We start from the raw sequence: 18216 nt of genomic DNA, 5'->3' as shown, positions 1-18216 counted from the left end.
TCTAATATTAATATCTTTTTTAAAAGGAAAGAGAAAAATTGTCATTTAAAGAAGGAATTTTATGAAATTAGCAAAAAGTTTTTGCAAAAGAACTTTAATTCATTTTTTTTTTCTTAATCAACAAAACGAATGGGTAAATTACATTAATTAGACATATGAATTTTTAAAAATCAGGTCAATATAACAGTGAAAAAATAAAAAAGATTCAGGTAAAGGAAAAATTAAAAAAAAAAAAAAAAAAAAAAAACAGAGAGAAACAATATTGAAAGTAAAAAACAAAAAGCCAACAAAGAAAATTAGTACATATTGAAATGATAAACGAATGAAATTAAATCAATTAATTGTGTGAATGGTTAAAATCCAAAAGTTCGCATAATTCAAACATAAAATTTGAAAGTGAAAAATTGACAATGAAAGCTTCGTTTAGGGAAGAAAACTATCAACTACCATTCTTTTTTTTTTTTATCACTTAAACCAGATAATTTCATTTTTTTTTCCTTTCTCCATAAATCTTTCAGAAAGTGCAAAAATTCAAAGAAAAAAAGGAAAAGAAAAATTTTGTACAAATATTATAATTTATAAATTAATTATTAAGGGAAATTGTAATAAAATTAAAATAATAAATGAGAAAAAGTGTTTTTCTTTTAATAAAATTTTCTTAAATAAAGAATATTAGTATCAATAAAAATATAAATTTATATCATTTAAATATTATTCCATCGTATTTTTCCAGTTACCAATCATCTTCTTAAAATTGATTTATTTGATAATAATATTTGCTTAATAGCACAATTATATAATCTTTTATAGCATGATTGTAGTAATTTTAAATTTAACAATTTAATTTTTCCATTTAACTATTTATTTTCGTAATCTTTTTTCTTGATTTAAAACTCTAATAAACTTTCATAATTAATAAAAGAATTTCTTTTAGTTTTTATACTTTTTATATCTTTCATAAAAAATAAAAATGTTGAAAAGTACGGTGGGAGAGAGAGAGAGGGTGTGTAAAAAGTAAATAATAAAAAATGAAACATACGATGTTGCTGAAATTGCAAACAAAGTAAAGCATCATCATCATCATTATTATTATTATTTTTTTTAGAGAAAGAAAGAAAAGAAGAAATTTGTAAAACTTTTTTAATTGAAATGATAAAAACTCGATAAAAATTGTTCGATGCCAATTTTTGGTGTGATAATAACTATTATTGGAAATATTTAGTAAGAAACATTTTAGTTTTATTTTCAATTTTTTTTTTTATTAAATAAAATTTTATTAAGGTAAATAAAGCAACATTCACACTGAAATTATGAGAAGCTAACAAAATTTAATAAGATGATGAATTTATTTTTTATTTTAAAACTTCAGTCTTTTGCTTGCTTCAAAAAAAAAGACAATAGTTACTAATTTAAACAAATAATTAGTGGAAAAATTAAGTTATTCATGAATCTGTCAATAATAATATGAAGCTATTTATTTGGAAAGAAAAAAAAGAGAAAGAAAAAAGTGGTAAAAAAAAACTTTTATTTTATTATAATATTCATTCGTTAACAAACAAAATACATCAAACAACATTTTACAATTCACTTTTATGCTTCATTTTTTTCTTTTTTTTTTTAAAAAGAAGAAAAAGTTGACCATTTACAAAGCTTATTATTCATTTTAAAAATTTTCAATTCTAGAAATTTAAAATTGTTAAATATTGGATTGAAACTTTCAATTAACTATAACTTTGCCCTCTTTTTTTCTTTTTTGGCCACTTTTGAAAAAATGAAATTTGAGAAAGGAAGAAAGCATTGTTTTATGCAATTTTTCATTTAGGAAATTTATTATATAAAGTTGTTTGCAGTTCACATATGATAATTGGTATGATAATGAATCAAAATATAAAATTGATAATAATGCACCGAAACACAAAATGAGAATTATGCACAGTAAAGAGCCCAAATTTGCCTGCTACTATAAAATTCTATTCGATAACAGTTAATTGAAGCAAAAAAAAGGCATTAAATGCTTGACAAATCTCTTTTTTTATTTACAGATCAAAAACATTAATTTTCAAATTAAATGAATTAAAATTTAGGAAAATATTTTTTCAAGTTACTGCATATACATTGATAAGATAAAGAAAATATTTAAAATAATTTTCAAAAAAAATGAAAATACCATTTCTAATCGATGTATTTAATTTCCTCATTGATCAATCAGAAAAAAAAAATTGGAGAATATATCAGTAATCAATAAAATTAATAAAAGTAAATAAAGAAATCATTTTTTGCATGGTATATTTGCAAATGAGAAAAGTAAAATATTGAATTGAATGAAGCAGAAAATATTCACAAAAATAATATCCCAGAAATTCCGTACGAAAAATGAATATACTAAAAAAAAAAAAAAAAAAAAAAAAAACATTAAGAAAAAGAAAAGAAGAAAAAAAATTTGTACACAATCTCATTCAAAGCCTTCAATGTAGTGATTCATTTCACAGGAATGCAAGAATTTGAAATTTTTTTCTCCTCCAATTTTTTTGCTACATACAAATTTCAGTATATATTCATTCCCAAGAAAATAACCAAAAACCATTACTAATTCGAAATTAAATTTTTTCTACAAAATTCAAAAAAAAAAAAAAATGAAATAGAAAGAAAGATAAATTAATTCATCAGAAATATGATAAGCAAAGAAATATAATTGTGCTTAAAAAGCATAAATCAACTATTTGTCGGAGAATGAGGATATATCGATGCTGCTGAAAGGGTTACTGCTGTATTACGTTGTCGCTTAGTCTGTAATCGTTTACGCCTTTCCGTTTCTGCATCAGATAATACCGGTTTACAGTCAATATTTTCTGTTATTGTTTCCTTATCACTGGTTTGATTTATACCATTTGCAAGTTCCTAAACAAATTATCTTAATTCTTTGTTTTTCTTTTTTTCTCATTAAATCATAAACTTCATTTAATAAAATAAAATAGTTATAATTAGGATGAAATTAATTTAAACTGTAATTATAATAGTGAAATAATTACTTTATATTGATGAAGTTGTTGTTTGGTTGTTTTAATTTCATTTTGTTGATCTTGAATAATTTGCATCATTGCTTTCAGATGATTCATTAAAGGTGCTGCGATAGCAGTTAATTTATAACACGCAACTGTTGGCACATCATTTTCAATATTGTCTAATTTAAGTACCAAAGCACCACTATTCGAATCATCCGCATCTTTGCGTGCACTTAGACCTTCAATCTCTTTTTTTTTTTGTGATGAACAGATAAATAAATCAGTTCAATTCGTTGAACTGCAAAGTGAAATTTTCTAATGTTAGATGAAGGACATGAAATAAACCCATAAATAATGAGTTTAAAAAAAAAAAAAAAAAAAAACCATTCATAAAATAAACTGTTAACTTTAAATCAAAAATGTAAAAAAAAAAAATCAATTTTTATCAAAGAAAAATAAGAAAAAAAAAAAAGCAAAGAAGATAGACCAAATTAACCTTGATTGATTGCATCAAGTAAACGATTCCCATGTACAATTGCACTCATTGCTAACTCTTGACCATCTCGTTGTTTTAATTCCGCAACAGCCATACCGGTTAGTTGTTCCGTTAACTTTTCCAATTCATCAAGATTATTCTTCTAACAAAAAAAAAGAAACAGAAAACAAAATGAAATGATAAAAGAAAAAATATTACATTTCATATATTTACCATAAATATATTAATTTATGGTTATCGATTAAAAACAAAAAGCTAAAAAAAAAAAAAAAAAAAAAAACAAGTAACATAAATGAAGTTTTACAAAATTTAACAATTTTCATTTTGTAATAAGAAAAAAAAAAAAAAAAAAACGCAATCAATTAATTGAATGTTTATTTAAAAGTAAATAAGTAAATAAATAAAAAGACAAACATTTGATCCAGGAAGAAATTCAGCCAAAATTGCTTGCTTATCAAGCAAAGCTTTCATAATTAATTCATCATTACGTCGTAATCGTTCTGTGGGAGTTAAAATCGGTTGAGCATGTTCAAAGATCGTTGGCTGCTGTATTGTTATTTCATTAGCACTAACAAGTCGTGGATGAGTTGAAATTTGTACTCGTTCACAGAAATCCATATCATCTGTATGATATTGTCCGTCACCTGTCGCATCCATACCGAATGGACTAGTAATATTAGAAATTATTACTTATAAACTGAATGAGTACAGCACTTTGGAAATGTTATTTGAATTTTTTGCACTTTTTTTTTTTTTTTTTTGGAATTTCTTGAACATGATGAAATCAGTAATAAAAAAATCAAGAAAAGAAAAATCATTTTAGTGATAAATACCCAATATTGGGTTGTGCATTGACATTTTCACATTTGACGAGATCAATTTGATCGGAGATCAGTTTGAACCACCTAAAAATTTTTAAGCTATTTTTTTTTTTTTGTGTGTCTACAAATTACAATAATATATCTGATCGATCATTAAATGAAATTTAAACATTTGACAATATCTCTTACAACTCAAGAGAAATGACTATAAGTTATTATATAAGATAGATAACAGAAAATTGAAATTAATATTGCATGAAATCGATAGATTTATATATACTTAGATTTAACTTAATATTACTTAAAATAATTTCACACAAGATTTGCGAAAAGTGATCTTCATATAATTAAAGTCACTTCACATTTCAATCAATTTTTTTTTAATTCTGAAATCAAAAATAAAAAAAAAAAAAGAAATACGTTTTCCGTTCAGTAGCAGTAGTAGTGACTAATTCATAGATTTGTGCACCGCGTTCCATTGTATTTACAATAAATAAAGCTCTCTTATCATTTGCTTTTTCTTTAGCAATCAACGTTGTCAACGGTAATATGGGAGACCATCGTGTATCTTTTGATGGCTCCTAAAGCTTTACTAAAATGATTTACTGAGAAGTTAAATAAAATGAAAAATATATCAATAATTAATATCTTAAATGTTAACTAATATATTTATTTTAAATAAAAAACAAAGAAAAATTTCGAATTAGAAAAACTTTAAAAGCTTTTCAAAATAGATAATATGATTTTCCAGATGGTGCACAAATTATTGTGTTTATGAACTGACATCATATCATTTTATTCAATTAATCATTTCATTCTTAATTTTACTTATGAATATAAATCTCACATATTTTGTTTGAATCATATGTTTGAGTTTGTTTTTTGTTTTTTGTTTTTTCTTTTTATGACAGTTCAAAATTCATTGCGGTAAATGAGAGCTAGCAAGACAATTGATCAACATTATTGAACATAATAATCATTCTTGTTTATCAATTCGTAGCGTGTTAAAAAAATGGCACTTTAAGTTATTTGACGTTATATCACTTAGTGATTACATGATTTCATGATGATAGCGCTAAGTATTACTGCAGCATATATATTCCGAAAAGCTTTGATTTATTTTAAATTGTTGTTATACTAAAAATTATTATAATTTGGAATATTATGAACATAATATTAGTAGTGCAGAATATACTTAAAGTATATGACTAAAGTTAGCATTTCAGAATTTCGACCAAAAAATTGGTACCTGAACTTTCAGGAGCAATTTGCTCCCATCACCCGTTTTTGTGAGCAATATCAGTACATTTTCGAGAAGTACAACATGCAATTCAACCATTTTATTCCGACTACAACGCCAAGTGAGTGGTCCATCATGGACCAACTTGTAACTGGAAGCAAAATTTACTTTATCTATTTATATCAATTAATAAAGATTTCAATACAAATAGAATAAATTTTAAACAACTCATTCATTCAATGAAAGAACATACTGCATTAGGTTAAACGAATGAAAATCGTTGCTGAAATTTTCACGATCATAAGATGTTGTAACTAAACGCTTCTGCAACTCTTCCAATCTTCTCAAATTTTCGGCATTTCGTTTTGCCGTATTCACCGCTTAAATGAAATTTGCATAAAAATGATACGTAAAAAGTGAATAAAGCAGAAGTCAATTTTTGTTATGCTCGCAAAAATAAAGATTCTTTTTGCAAAAAAAAAAATCCAAAAATTATTCTTAAAATCGAATAAAATGATCAAAAATATGATGCATAAAGTAAACCTGAAAGTATCCTCTTAGCTGAATTGACACTATTCAAAATTTTTGTTTGCTCCTCAGATGGTTCCTGCGTATATTTGGCAATTGTTTCCAGCAATAAAGGATATTTAACAAGTCTTTGCATTTCAACAGGTAGCATATCTTTCAGTTGTAGTTTACGACACAATGGACTGCTTTCAGCTTCGATCAAAAATCTGCTCAACTGATCGTCCTTCTCTTTTTTACATCTATTAATTAAAATTCATCTCATTGATGTATGCAATAACTTAGTATCATTTATCAGTCAAAAACTCAATTCCTTCATTTACCGTTGTCGTAAGATGTCTAATGCATGTTGCTGATGTTGACAAAATGTTGCAGTTGCTTCCATAAGTTTTACACCATTTTCACCATCAAACAAATCTTCCATCAGTAAGCCGACATCACCTAATAAACCATTTAAATCGCAATCACGTTTCCATTCCTCGACCATATTTCTCATCATTCTGAGATATAAAAATACAATTATGGTTATTTTATTTAAGATAAATTTATAATTAATGCTAATTTGTATGGAATAAGATTTTATTAAAACACTAGGCAGCATATTTCAAATAACATTAGAAACTTTTTTTTTTGTTTTTTTATACGCAGCAAAAAAGCTATCATTCCTTTTACTCAAACTTCCACTGCTTACATAGCAGACAAATCATTAGCATTAAGCATTTGAGTATTATTTTAGCTGTTAAAAAGCGCATTACCTAGACATATTGCCATGCACTTCCAGCAATTCTTCAAGATTGGGGAAGAATAATTTGATAACTTCTGGAGGCACAATATTTTGCAAAACCATTGGTTTGTAAAATACTTTATAAAGTATCTTCAAATTTCTCACATGTGTTCTTTCCGTATGAAAAAGTTCTAAACATGACATTCAACTAAAATGAAACATTTGATGATAATACTTGAAGAAATTTGTTTGTGATAAGTAAATTTGTTATAGATATCAAGAATATCACATGTAATAATATAATTTTAAATGAATTAATGATTGAAATCATTTGTTCCTGATTCTACTACTTAACTATTGATTAAGAATACAAACCATTAATAACTTCCTGCCGTTTCTTTTCTTTCGGTTTCAATCGTCGTACAATTTCCCAGCCAACAAAACTTTCGAGCGAGGGCACTTCAGTCTCAACCTATAACAAAATTGAAAGGTATAACTAAATTTCAAGGATGTTAGTGTGTTCGAAGTAATTACCTAATAACATCCTAAAAAATTTGAATTTAAGACCAAAACTTTATCGATGATAATGATGATGACATAGTAATAATAATAAATAATAATGATAATAATAGAATATTAATAATAATAATAAGATAAACCGCTAGCCTCTAGATCACTATCTCCATCAATCAACGAATTTTTCTCAATTTTATCCATTAGTCGGCGAACTTCTTCATCAGCTCCGGAAGCATGCGATACCGATGAACTTCCTAAAATCATTAGCTCTCTACAGGCTTTTCAAAAAATTACCCCATGTTTATATTGGAAGAATCAAGCAACGATGATAAAACTTTCAGTTTACACCGAAATTCACATATCGTAAAACTCACTGATAGCTTGCTTACCTGACAGGGAAACAGTATCCAGTGGACATCTAGTTAAGGTAATCGGTGAAGCTTTATCTTCGCTATCCAAATCGCTTCGTGCACGTCGTGGTGGACGTTCTTCACCTTCCTCCGGTGGCGCTAATGCGCCTCCCCATGAAAATGCTGATCGACCAGGTCGTCCATCTTGCATTTCATCAGCCTGCATTACGGGATATATGTATACATATATATCAATGATTGTCAAGAATTTATTTTAATCTTAACCTAAGAATATCAACTAACCCGAGAACGCATACTTTGTGATCGGGATACTGGTTTTTCCATATCTGTACCAATTCCAGAATCCGAAGAAGCAGATTTAATATTATCAACTCTATGTAATTCCTAAAACTATTACTACTAAATGGAATAGAAATTGATCAAAGAGGTTAGAAAAAAAAAAGTAACAACAAATAAAAGATAATAGTAATAATCAATCTAAACTTTCTTAATTTCAAACCTTATCAGAAATAATTGATGTTGAATGCGTTTGTTCTGCTAAAGAGCTACTACCTTCGAATGATTCAGTCTCACATTTACCACCTGAACCAGTGCGTTTTGTTTTATTCGCTCCGGTTTTCTTTTGAATTGCCGGATAACAGTGATCAGGAAGTGATAATGTACATTGTTTATGCACAACAACATCACAATCTAAAATAGTTTTTATTAAAATTTGCTTATAATAAGCTATTGTAAATGTTGAAAATGAAAAATGAAAAAATTTCACTAAAAATTCATCATAACTATAATATAAACAGTACAATAAACAGATTTAATTTAAATCGTATAATTTATTAATTTGTTATAATTTAATATTTAAAGATTACTTTGGCAAAAATACGCTTGAGCATTAACTCCCCAAATAGCATCACGACATTGGTAGCAATAAACGGTCAAGTTAACAGAAGTTAACATAAACTGATGACCCTTAACCTGAATTGATCGTTTGGATGCCATTTTCATCCTGAACATACCAATCTTATCTTTTGTAACAAATGTTGGACATCGATCCAAAATTTTTTCGTTCGTATTAGATCGCATATTTAAAACAACCTGAAATTACTTCGTCATCTAATTATTAGATAAACTTTTTTTTTCCTTTTTTTTTAGAAAATTTTCATTTCTTTATAATATTTAAAAGGTATCAACTTGTTATGATAAAATATCAAACAGAAAAAAAGAAAAAAAAAAAACTAAACAAAATTTTTGATTATAAAATTAAAGGAATAAATTAAATTTTTTGATGTTAATTGAAGAAGTTAGAATCCCATGAATGAATAACAGAGTAAACTGTTTCTAAACAATAAAAAAGGAATAAAAAAAAATAAGAAACATTAGCATAAGCGCGGAATAAAGATTATAACACTAATTTTTGCTATATTTAGGCTAAAAGATCCAAATATTGTAACACTCAATTTTATTCAAAATTGATCAAATTTTTAGGAATAGAAGATAAAATTATGCATAAATTTGTTTTAAAATATGTTTTTGACTGATATAAGCTTAAATATTTTCAAAAATTTTCCTATCTTTTTCACGGAAAATTCTGAAAAGTGCAACAAAACGGAAGTATATATCCATCCGGCATCATACATCAAACTAGCAGGAAATAAATTGTTTAAACAAATTTAGCTTTTTGGGAAAAAAAAAGATTTGCAAATTTACCTTTATAATTGTTGCTAGAGCAGAAATAATAGCTAATGATCGTGATTCACAATTTTCCAAATCCTGATTAACTGAATTTAACAAATTTTCCAGTGAACGAATCAGAATAGCTTCGCCTACCCGCGTTTCCATAGCTGTATCACCCTTACTTATATATGCCAATTGATTTGCATCAAATAAACTTCCCAATCCTGTATTTAAAAAAAAAAAAAAAAAAAGTAAATATTATTTTACATTTTCTTTATTTTCATCAAGTAATATAAAAAATATGGAAAAAAAATTATAGCAGCAAAATATCACACTTATTCTATCTCAGTTGAAAACAAACAAACAAACGAATCTATCTTTTCCACTTTTTTTTCTATTTTTTAAAAAGTTGCAAAAAAAAAAAAAAAAGAAAAGAAAAAATGAAAGAGATCGAAATGAAAGAAGGAAAATGTATGTGTTAAAATGAAAACAAATTTAACAAAATGCAACATAATCAAATTTTTTTTTTTTGTTTTCTATCTCTTTTTTTGTTTTTTTGAGAAATCCATCTAATTCATTTTATCATTTAAAATTTGTCATTTGATTCAATTGCACCAACAATTCCAATATTGAAAATGATTTTTATCTACCATTATATTTACAGATAGCTTCATGAATTCTAAACTTTTAAAATAGAATATCAATATATATAAATGCATATATTAGATTATTGTAATAAATGATTTCCAAAAGGAAAAAAAAATTTTTCCCAGAATTAGTGATTAGCAAAAAAAAAAAAAAAGGAAAGAAAGAAAGAAGAGTGTTAAGATAGTACATAGATATGGGAATGATAATAATGGCCGGAATAATCTCAATGGATTAATAAATTTTAAAATTCGTCCACATGTTAAACGTCACCAATTGCAATTTTCTGTTGTTCAGTGCAAATTTTGAAGATTAAAAGTTAAAAGTGATCGTAATATCTTCTTTGAATATATGGTACTCCATGAAAAAACGAAAAAAATGAAAAGAAAAAAACTTAATTTATAAAAATTTTTTTGTTTTTTTTTTGCATCCATTGAATGTAAAATTATATGATATCAAATAAGATAACCTATGAGTCGTTTTTGCCGAAAATTAGCCAAATGTTCGTTAATATCATCGAGTGATTTCTTTCTTGCAAAACCAAATATCTTTATCAATTGATCCATATCATCATCTGTTGCTTGTACCGTTGCTGCTAATATCTAAATAGTATGATATCAATTTTTCCAAACAATGAAGTTAAATCAAAAAAAAAAAAGATCAAAATTATCTGATTTAAAAAAAAAAAGAAAAAGAAATAAACTTTATCAATGCTTTGAATTAACGACTGATCAATGCTATCCCATGAGAGCGGTGAGTTTGGTATTAAGAAAGTTGAAAAGATTTCATAAGCCCATTTTCGTAAATCCTTTGGAACAGCATTTGAATTTTGATAAGCATCCGTAATCAGATAGAAAAACTGAAACTTAATGCACATTAAATCTTTTTACAAATGAATGATCAACATGAATTCGTGTGAATTAAAAATAAAGCTGAAATTTTTAATGATTTTGATTGTATCTAGAATGTAATCAAACAAAATGATTAAAAATCGTACTACACTGCTTGGATTAGCATTTGCTAAGAGATAGTTGATAAAAGCGGCCAGATGAGCCGGGCGCATTTTGAGGTCAGCAAAATTCAAGAAGGGTCCCTGAGTTTCAATCTAAAAATGAAAATTTTATTGAATGAATAAATAATTCGTTGGTAAATTGGTGAAAATTTCGGAAAGAAGAAAATTTGCAAAAGTAGACATACACATATGAAAGAAAATCAAAATAAAACAACAATATAAGAAAATTCAAAAAAAAAAAAAAAAAAAAGAAAGAAAGAAAGAAAAAGAAAAATGGAATAAGAAAAAATTTAGCATCTATTTATGCAAAAAATTTCTAAAATTAAATTTGAACGACAAAAATTTTTGACAAATTGATAATTCAGATGAATCACCTTATTGCAATAAATTATTTCAATAGTATATCATCGTTTTACATATAATTTTTTTTTTTTTTTTTTAAGTTTCGAGGAATTTTGAAATTTATTTTAAAAGTGTTTGTTTTTATTTTTTGAAAAATTAATTTTCCAAATTTTTAAACATGCACTTCTCTCCAACAGCTTAAAAATTTCATCATTTTTTTTTTTTTTTCTTTTTTTTTAAATCAAAGATGAATTGTGTGTTTAAGTAGGATGCACTGATATTGAAAATTGCTTTCAGATTAAATAGTTCGATATTTAAGCCTTATCAATTAATCTTTATTAATCATTATTAATTCGTACGGCTTATAATGCAAATATTGATACGCGTACCGAAGCTATAATTTATCATTTACTGCAAAATAGTAATAAAATTGATTAAATGCTATTAAAACAATTAAATTATCAAAAAAAAAGAAAGTCTAAAATTTAACTAGAAAGCTTAATTTATATATAAATGCAAGCGAATGTTACTTTTGTAGCAAAGATTGTCAAGTGTTCAAAGAAAGTAAAAACAGAAAAAAAAAAGGATAATAAAAAATAAAAATAAAAAAGTAGGAAGATGAAAGATTTTTTTTTTTTTTAAATAATTTTATGGAAAATTTGAAATCATTGTTATTTGATATGAATTAGGAAAGTAACGGATGGTAATTTAATTAAATAATTTAAATATAATTTAAAATATTTAGCAATGAATAAAAATAAATGAATTATAAATAGCAATAGAGCTAACATTAAATGGAATTTCCGATCCATCATTATCATCGGTTTCTTCTTCCATTGTGATAATTTCCACCGGATGAACAAAATGCATACCACTATTCACCATCCATTTTTCCTAAATGGTATATAAAATTCCTAGAAAGGATAGAGATGCAACAAATAAGGAAAAAATGATAAGAAGTGATATGATAAAAGTGATAGTGATAAGAAATATATATGCTCTAAGCTTAATGTTGTTAATTCATAACAGAAAAAAATGAAACAAAGAGAGAGACAAAAAGAAATTTTAAAAAGTGTAGGATGAAGGTTTTCTTTTTTTTTTTTAACACGATAAAGTTTGAAAAATATAATTTGTAAGAAAATATTTTTTTTTAAAAAAAAGAAAAAAAAAACCAATTGTAATAAGTGAAAAAAAAAAGAAAAGAAAAAGAAACGAATGAATAAATTCCAAAAAGTAAATGGAAAAAAAAAGTGAGAAGGAAGTTGACGATTGAAGTTTATTGTTTAAAATAAGGTGGAAAGAGTGACAAAAATTGGACTTTATACTTCGTCAAATTTTGTTTTCAAAAGCAACAATGTTAATCAATAGAATAAAACTAAAAATTTCCCTGTTTTCTCTTACAAACTACGCATTTCCACAACAAATACGCTTGTAATTCCATGAAAATTCCTTTGGGTATCTTTTTTTTTTCCTTTTCCCAAATATTTTCAACAAATGTTATCGATAAATGTCCAGAAATCTCCTTCCTAATCCTTTTCCCATTCCCTCGATCACATTCTTTTTCTTCCTCTTCCTCCTTTCTTTTCAATTTTCCAAATATTTCTTCATATCAATTCTTTCCTTTCATCTCACTCCTTTCCTTTCTTTTCATTTTTTTCTCTCACCCTCTCTTTTTTTTTTTCTTTTTTGTTTCATTCTTTCAAAATATCCGGAAATTTCATAAATGAGAAGATATAAGAAGTGACTACATAGTTGATAGACTAGATGCAATAAAATATACTAAGTAACAGATACATTTTAACACTTCTTTTTTTCAAAAAAAGGAAAAAAAAAAATTTATAATAAAATTTCCGGAAGTTACAGGATTACAATTTCCCGAAATCCTAAGAAAATTAGACTTTTAGAGTCTTGTGATATTTGAACAAAATAGATGTTTTTCATTCTTTACAACAAAATAGTATTAAAATTTAAAAAGTTTTAAATTAAAGCGTCACAAATTAAGATTCATGCAGCAATTTCGCATCTCAAATCAAATGATTTGGAAAAAAAGAAATGTTAGCTAGGCTAATTTTCTTTCGAGCCTAGAGATTTTTTTTTTTTCTTTCTTCTTTTTTGCTTCTAAAACTCTCATTTTTCTCTCTTTTCTCTTATTGTAATATATTTTACATAAATTAGTCATTTTTCTTCAATTCATTTTCTGTCATAGATATCGCATGTCTCATATTATTATCACACATATATCAGTTCAAATTTTCAGCTGATATGTTCAATCTAAGCTAATCTAGATTGAAACAATGAAATTCCTTTAAATGATTGATTTAAAATCACTTCAAAAAAGAAAAACAAAATATGCCACTACACTTTACCTTGCTGTTACACAATAATTTATGCTGAACTAATATTCTAGAATCAGTAAACGTTCCAGTAAATTCCGGAAAATACCTGAGTTACAACGGGTTCTATATTTCGGAGTTGATTTTGCAAACTTTCAATACGTTGTAAAGCGCGTTCCAACTGTATTCCCTCTACCGAAGTTTCTCGTAAACTCTTCAAATAAATTAACATGTAAATACTATGAAAAGAAAAACGAAAAATTTATTTACATTTTCTTTTCTTTTTTTTTTCTAAAACTTTTAAACTTTAATTCTAATTTCTCTTTTCAATTTTTGTTTCTGCATAATTTAAAAACAAAAGAAGAGATAGAGAAATTTCTAGAAATTTTAATGATATTTAAAGGATTATGATAAAATTTTAAATTTTATCAGGAATTGGCAGAAAAAAAAATAAAGAAATGATAAACATTATATACGTGACCTTAATCATCATGAGAAATAGAAATCTTAATAAATATTTAATTTCATCCAAAGTTTTGACTACACTTCGATCACTATATCGGACAGGTCAATATGTCTATTTGATCAAAGTCAGTATCACAAATTCAATAAAGAACTAAGTTTTCCTTTTTTTTTTTTTTTTTTTTTTCACATAATATTTGTTTGTGAAATTACTAAAACAATTTACTGCTTCAATTTTTATAAATCATAATAATTATACAATGAAATTTTAACAAGAAATTTTAAGAATTATTTAAACAACTCAACTAATTAAACATTTATTGAAAAGAACAAAATTGGAGTTCTTTTTTTTTTGCATTTTTTGCGATTTTATGCAACTAATTTTATTTTTCATAAATGATAATAATTTGTTTACTAATATTACTATTATTATTTTTTATTTTTTTTTTTTTTGTTTTTAATTTTTACTTCAACATGTCGACGTTCCTCATCCAACATTTGCCTAATAATTTTCACGCGTTTTCGTTTCCACTCTTCTTTTCGTTCGTTCTATAAAAAATAAAACAAGTAAAAAATAAAGTACAATAACTTAATTTTCATAAACATTATATGCTTGCATAGTATAAATGTTATATATATATATATTTGTTCAAATTTTTATTAACATAGAAAATATGGCAATTTGTGTTTTGGAAAGAAATGTTCATAACAAACACAAAATTACAAAATTTTTATCAACAAATCATTTTTAAAGTTTTTGTACTTCTTAGATATAAAAATATCACTTAGATTTTTTTTTTCATTTTCATCTTTTTGCCTTCTTTTTCTTCATTTTGAAACAAACCAACTTTAATTTTTTTTTTTTTAAAAAAAAAAGAAAAAACATACCTCAATGAGTATAGGTTCAGTGATAACTGCTCTGCTTTCATGAGCTCGCATTTGTAAAACTTCTCGGACATCTAACGTAAGAGGTTCCGGTGGTGGTCCAAGTAATGTTAATGCCACTGTTTGACCTCCTATTGTAAAAAAAAAAAAAGAAGGTAAAAACGAAAGTTAGACTAACAAATAAATAAGTAGCAATTTTGGAAATATCTTACTCAAAAAGTATCTGTACAAAATTCATTTTGAAATTAATGTAGACTTTATCATTTTTAACAAAGATTTGAAAATATTTTCCAATTAAAACTTGCGGTTAAAAAGTTAAGTCAATGTATAGGATATTATTTGTATTTAATAATCATAGCAACAATAATAAAAATATTAATAATAACGTTAGCAATAACAATAATTAAGATAACAATAGCAATAATAATAACAAACAAAAATTGATAACAATTAATAATAATAACAATAATAATATTAATGGTAATAATAATATTAACAAATATTTTTATTTTTATTATTAGTAATAATAACAGTAACAATAATAGTAGTAATAATAACAGTAATAATAATATTAATGGTAATAAATAATAATGATTAATAATAACAACAATTAATTGAGAGAAAGAAATGAAAAAACTGAAGTGATTAAAAATTTTCCAGATGAAAGTTTTGGAATGTTCAACTTTTATTAAATTTAAAAATTCTAGTAAATTTAAAGGAAAGACGAAATGGTGCTTTTGCCATCTGGCTGTAAGCTGTAATCGAAGAATCTAGCTAACATATGTTTGACACAAAAAATTTTTGGCCTTCAAAAGTTGAATGGATTTTAAGAAAAATAAATAAAATGATATTTGCAATAAACACTTAAATTCTGGCAGGAGATCACTATAGAAATGTAAAATTTTGTTATACGAAATGTTGTAAGGTCAAAAAAAGAAAACGAATAAAGAAATAGGAAAATTGATCAAATGAAAATAAAATAGATGAACTTTTCAAATTTAATATTAATTACTTTTTTCTTAAATAGTTCAGAATTTATTAATATAAAAAAGTTACAAAAGGAAAAAAAAAAGGGAAAATCCATAAATTGTATTCTTTATGAAAGAATTATTATCTTTCGAAATATTTAAATTCATGAAAGAAGAAAAAGAAAAGGAAGAAAAAGAAAATGAATTAGATTTTAAGAACAAACAGATGTTTTCAAGAGCTATTTATAATGAAAATGTTTTGATTACAAAACATCAATAAGGGGAATTCTTGTGAACAAACTTAAGAGTGAAGAATAATTTGTCTGTAATTATTTCAGCTAATCATCTGGAAACATTCAAAGAAAAAGATAAAATGATATGAAAAAGATAAAGGAAAAGAAATTTGAACTCGAAGGAAGCGCAATCATCACATTCGTTATGAAAATTAATCATGGCAAACATTTAGTGAAATGTAAAATGAAATGAAAATATTCGTTCAATTGTTTTTAATTTGGATGTTAAAATGTTTTATGTTACTGATTAACTTATGTCAATTTTTGATGATAATGATAATGGTGACGATAATGATGATAGTAATAAATGTATCATTTTCAATTTGTCAACATTTTTCATGTTTAAAAACAAACAGATTTAAATGTATTGAAATTTGAATAGGAAATAAAGTTCTTTCTGTCGTTTAAGTTAAAAGTAACCTATGCAATTAAAAAGCGGAAATGAATTAAAAAATAAGTAAAGTAATAGTAACAATAATCATAAAAAAAATAATAATGACAATAACAATAACAACAATAATAATAAATAAATAAATAAATAATTAAAAAATCAATGAATTCCAGCCTTAAATATATTGCAACAATATGATAATGACATTTACGAGATCTGTGGGAATCAAAAGAATTACTTTTACCATAAAAATTAGTCCCTAGCGAATTTCAGTTCAATTTACACAAGAATACAACCCTACTAAGTTTAGCGCTATAATTATATATTGTTACATGTTTATTTAAAACTAAGCAGTCAGTAATATTAAATTTTTAAATATTTTATACTTATTTTACAAATCAAAAAATAAAATGTATGTTAACGGAAATTTTTGAAAAAGAAGCATAAAATTTACCGGAAATCATTCGAACCACTTCGAGATGATTGGATGCAGTAACGGGCATTCCATTTACTTTTAAAATTTTGTCACCTTGTCTAACACCGGCATGAAATGCAGCACCATCAGGTTTAACAGTATGAACAAATACCGGGTGATCACCTGTTACAGTGAGGCCATAGCCATCCACCTGACGGGTGACCACCACACAGCGTTGTACTAATGGAACTGTCGACTGCAGGGCTAAAAATTAATTTTTTTTTTATAATGTTTAAATTTCAGTTTAAACGATGTATTATAAATAGCACATATAACAATAGCAGTAATAATAGTAATAATAATAAATTGCAACAATTATTAATGTTTATATACGGTTATGTCTTCAATTAATGAAATAATTTTAATTGGATTTATTGTTTTTCATTATTCTTTTTCAATTTTATTTGAAGATTTTCTAACAATAAATACAGAATTTTTTTTTCCTTTTTTACATAACAATATAATTCAATTTGTGAATTGAATTTTTTTTCCAATAATTTTCCTAATAACTGTAATAGCATTTTACTAACATATCTGAATGAAATAATTCAGTCACATAAAATTAATATATATATTTTATGCTAAATAAATTTTTAAACACAAAGAAATAAAACAATTATCATTACAAATATAGTAAATTTACAAAGTGTAGAAAAAGCAAATGTGAAGTTAGTAAGGGAGAAAAAGAGAGGGAAAACAATAGTTTGAAATAAATAGATTTAAATGATAGGAAACTATTGTCCGGAAGCTAATAGCTCAGATTAGTCCGCTAATGTTTAATTTAAAATGTTAAACTAAAATGCATGCATATATTATAAAGCATTTAGATGAGATTTGAAAGTTTTTAGGAAATTTTTAAAATTTATAAATTCATAAGAATGATAAAAATTTGAAAAAGTGTTCTTAACTGAATATGAATGTGTAAAGCATTTATATTACTTTTATACTACTATCAAAAGAATAAAGATAAAATTTTCAGGAAAATGATTGATATTTTTCGGTTAAAGCATATAATTTCAAATTTTTTCATCTGACATTTTTTTC

The 18216-nt window shown here is 25.0% G+C and overlaps 1 protein-coding gene across 1 annotated transcript; it reads right to left on the bottom strand.

Annotated features, from left to right (window-relative positions):
* Nucleotides 1-2712: 2712 nt before the first annotated feature.
* Bma-rhgf-1 (RhoGEF domain containing protein) lies at nt 2713-17704 on the bottom strand (the record flags this gene model as incomplete). The annotated part of the gene is made up of 27 exons (XM_043073314.1): nt 2713-2898; nt 3030-3241; nt 3499-3640; nt 3913-4165; nt 4332-4403; nt 4740-4900; nt 5569-5710; nt 5813-5939; nt 6103-6326; nt 6408-6584; nt 6840-6999; nt 7184-7280; nt 7475-7578; nt 7714-7894; nt 7978-8079; nt 8195-8385; nt 8562-8787; nt 9400-9590; nt 10481-10613; nt 10715-10870; nt 11009-11116; nt 12155-12259; nt 13808-13912; nt 14629-14709; nt 15049-15176; nt 17152-17376; nt 17683-17704. 27 exons carry the CDS (start codon nt 17702-17704, stop codon nt 2713-2715), a joined length of 4011 nt encoding a protein of 1336 aa, XP_042929248.1.
* Between the last annotated feature and the right edge of the window lie 512 nt (nt 17705-18216).

The sequence above is a fragment of the Brugia malayi genome (genome assembly GCF_000002995.4).
Source record: "Brugia malayi strain FR3 genome assembly, contig: Bm_v4_ChrX_scaffold_001, whole genome shotgun sequence".
Taxonomy (NCBI): domain Eukaryota; kingdom Metazoa; phylum Nematoda; class Chromadorea; order Rhabditida; family Onchocercidae; genus Brugia; species Brugia malayi.
The sequence above is the reverse complement of the archived record's forward strand: the minus strand, read 5'-3'. Positions and strand labels throughout refer to the sequence as shown.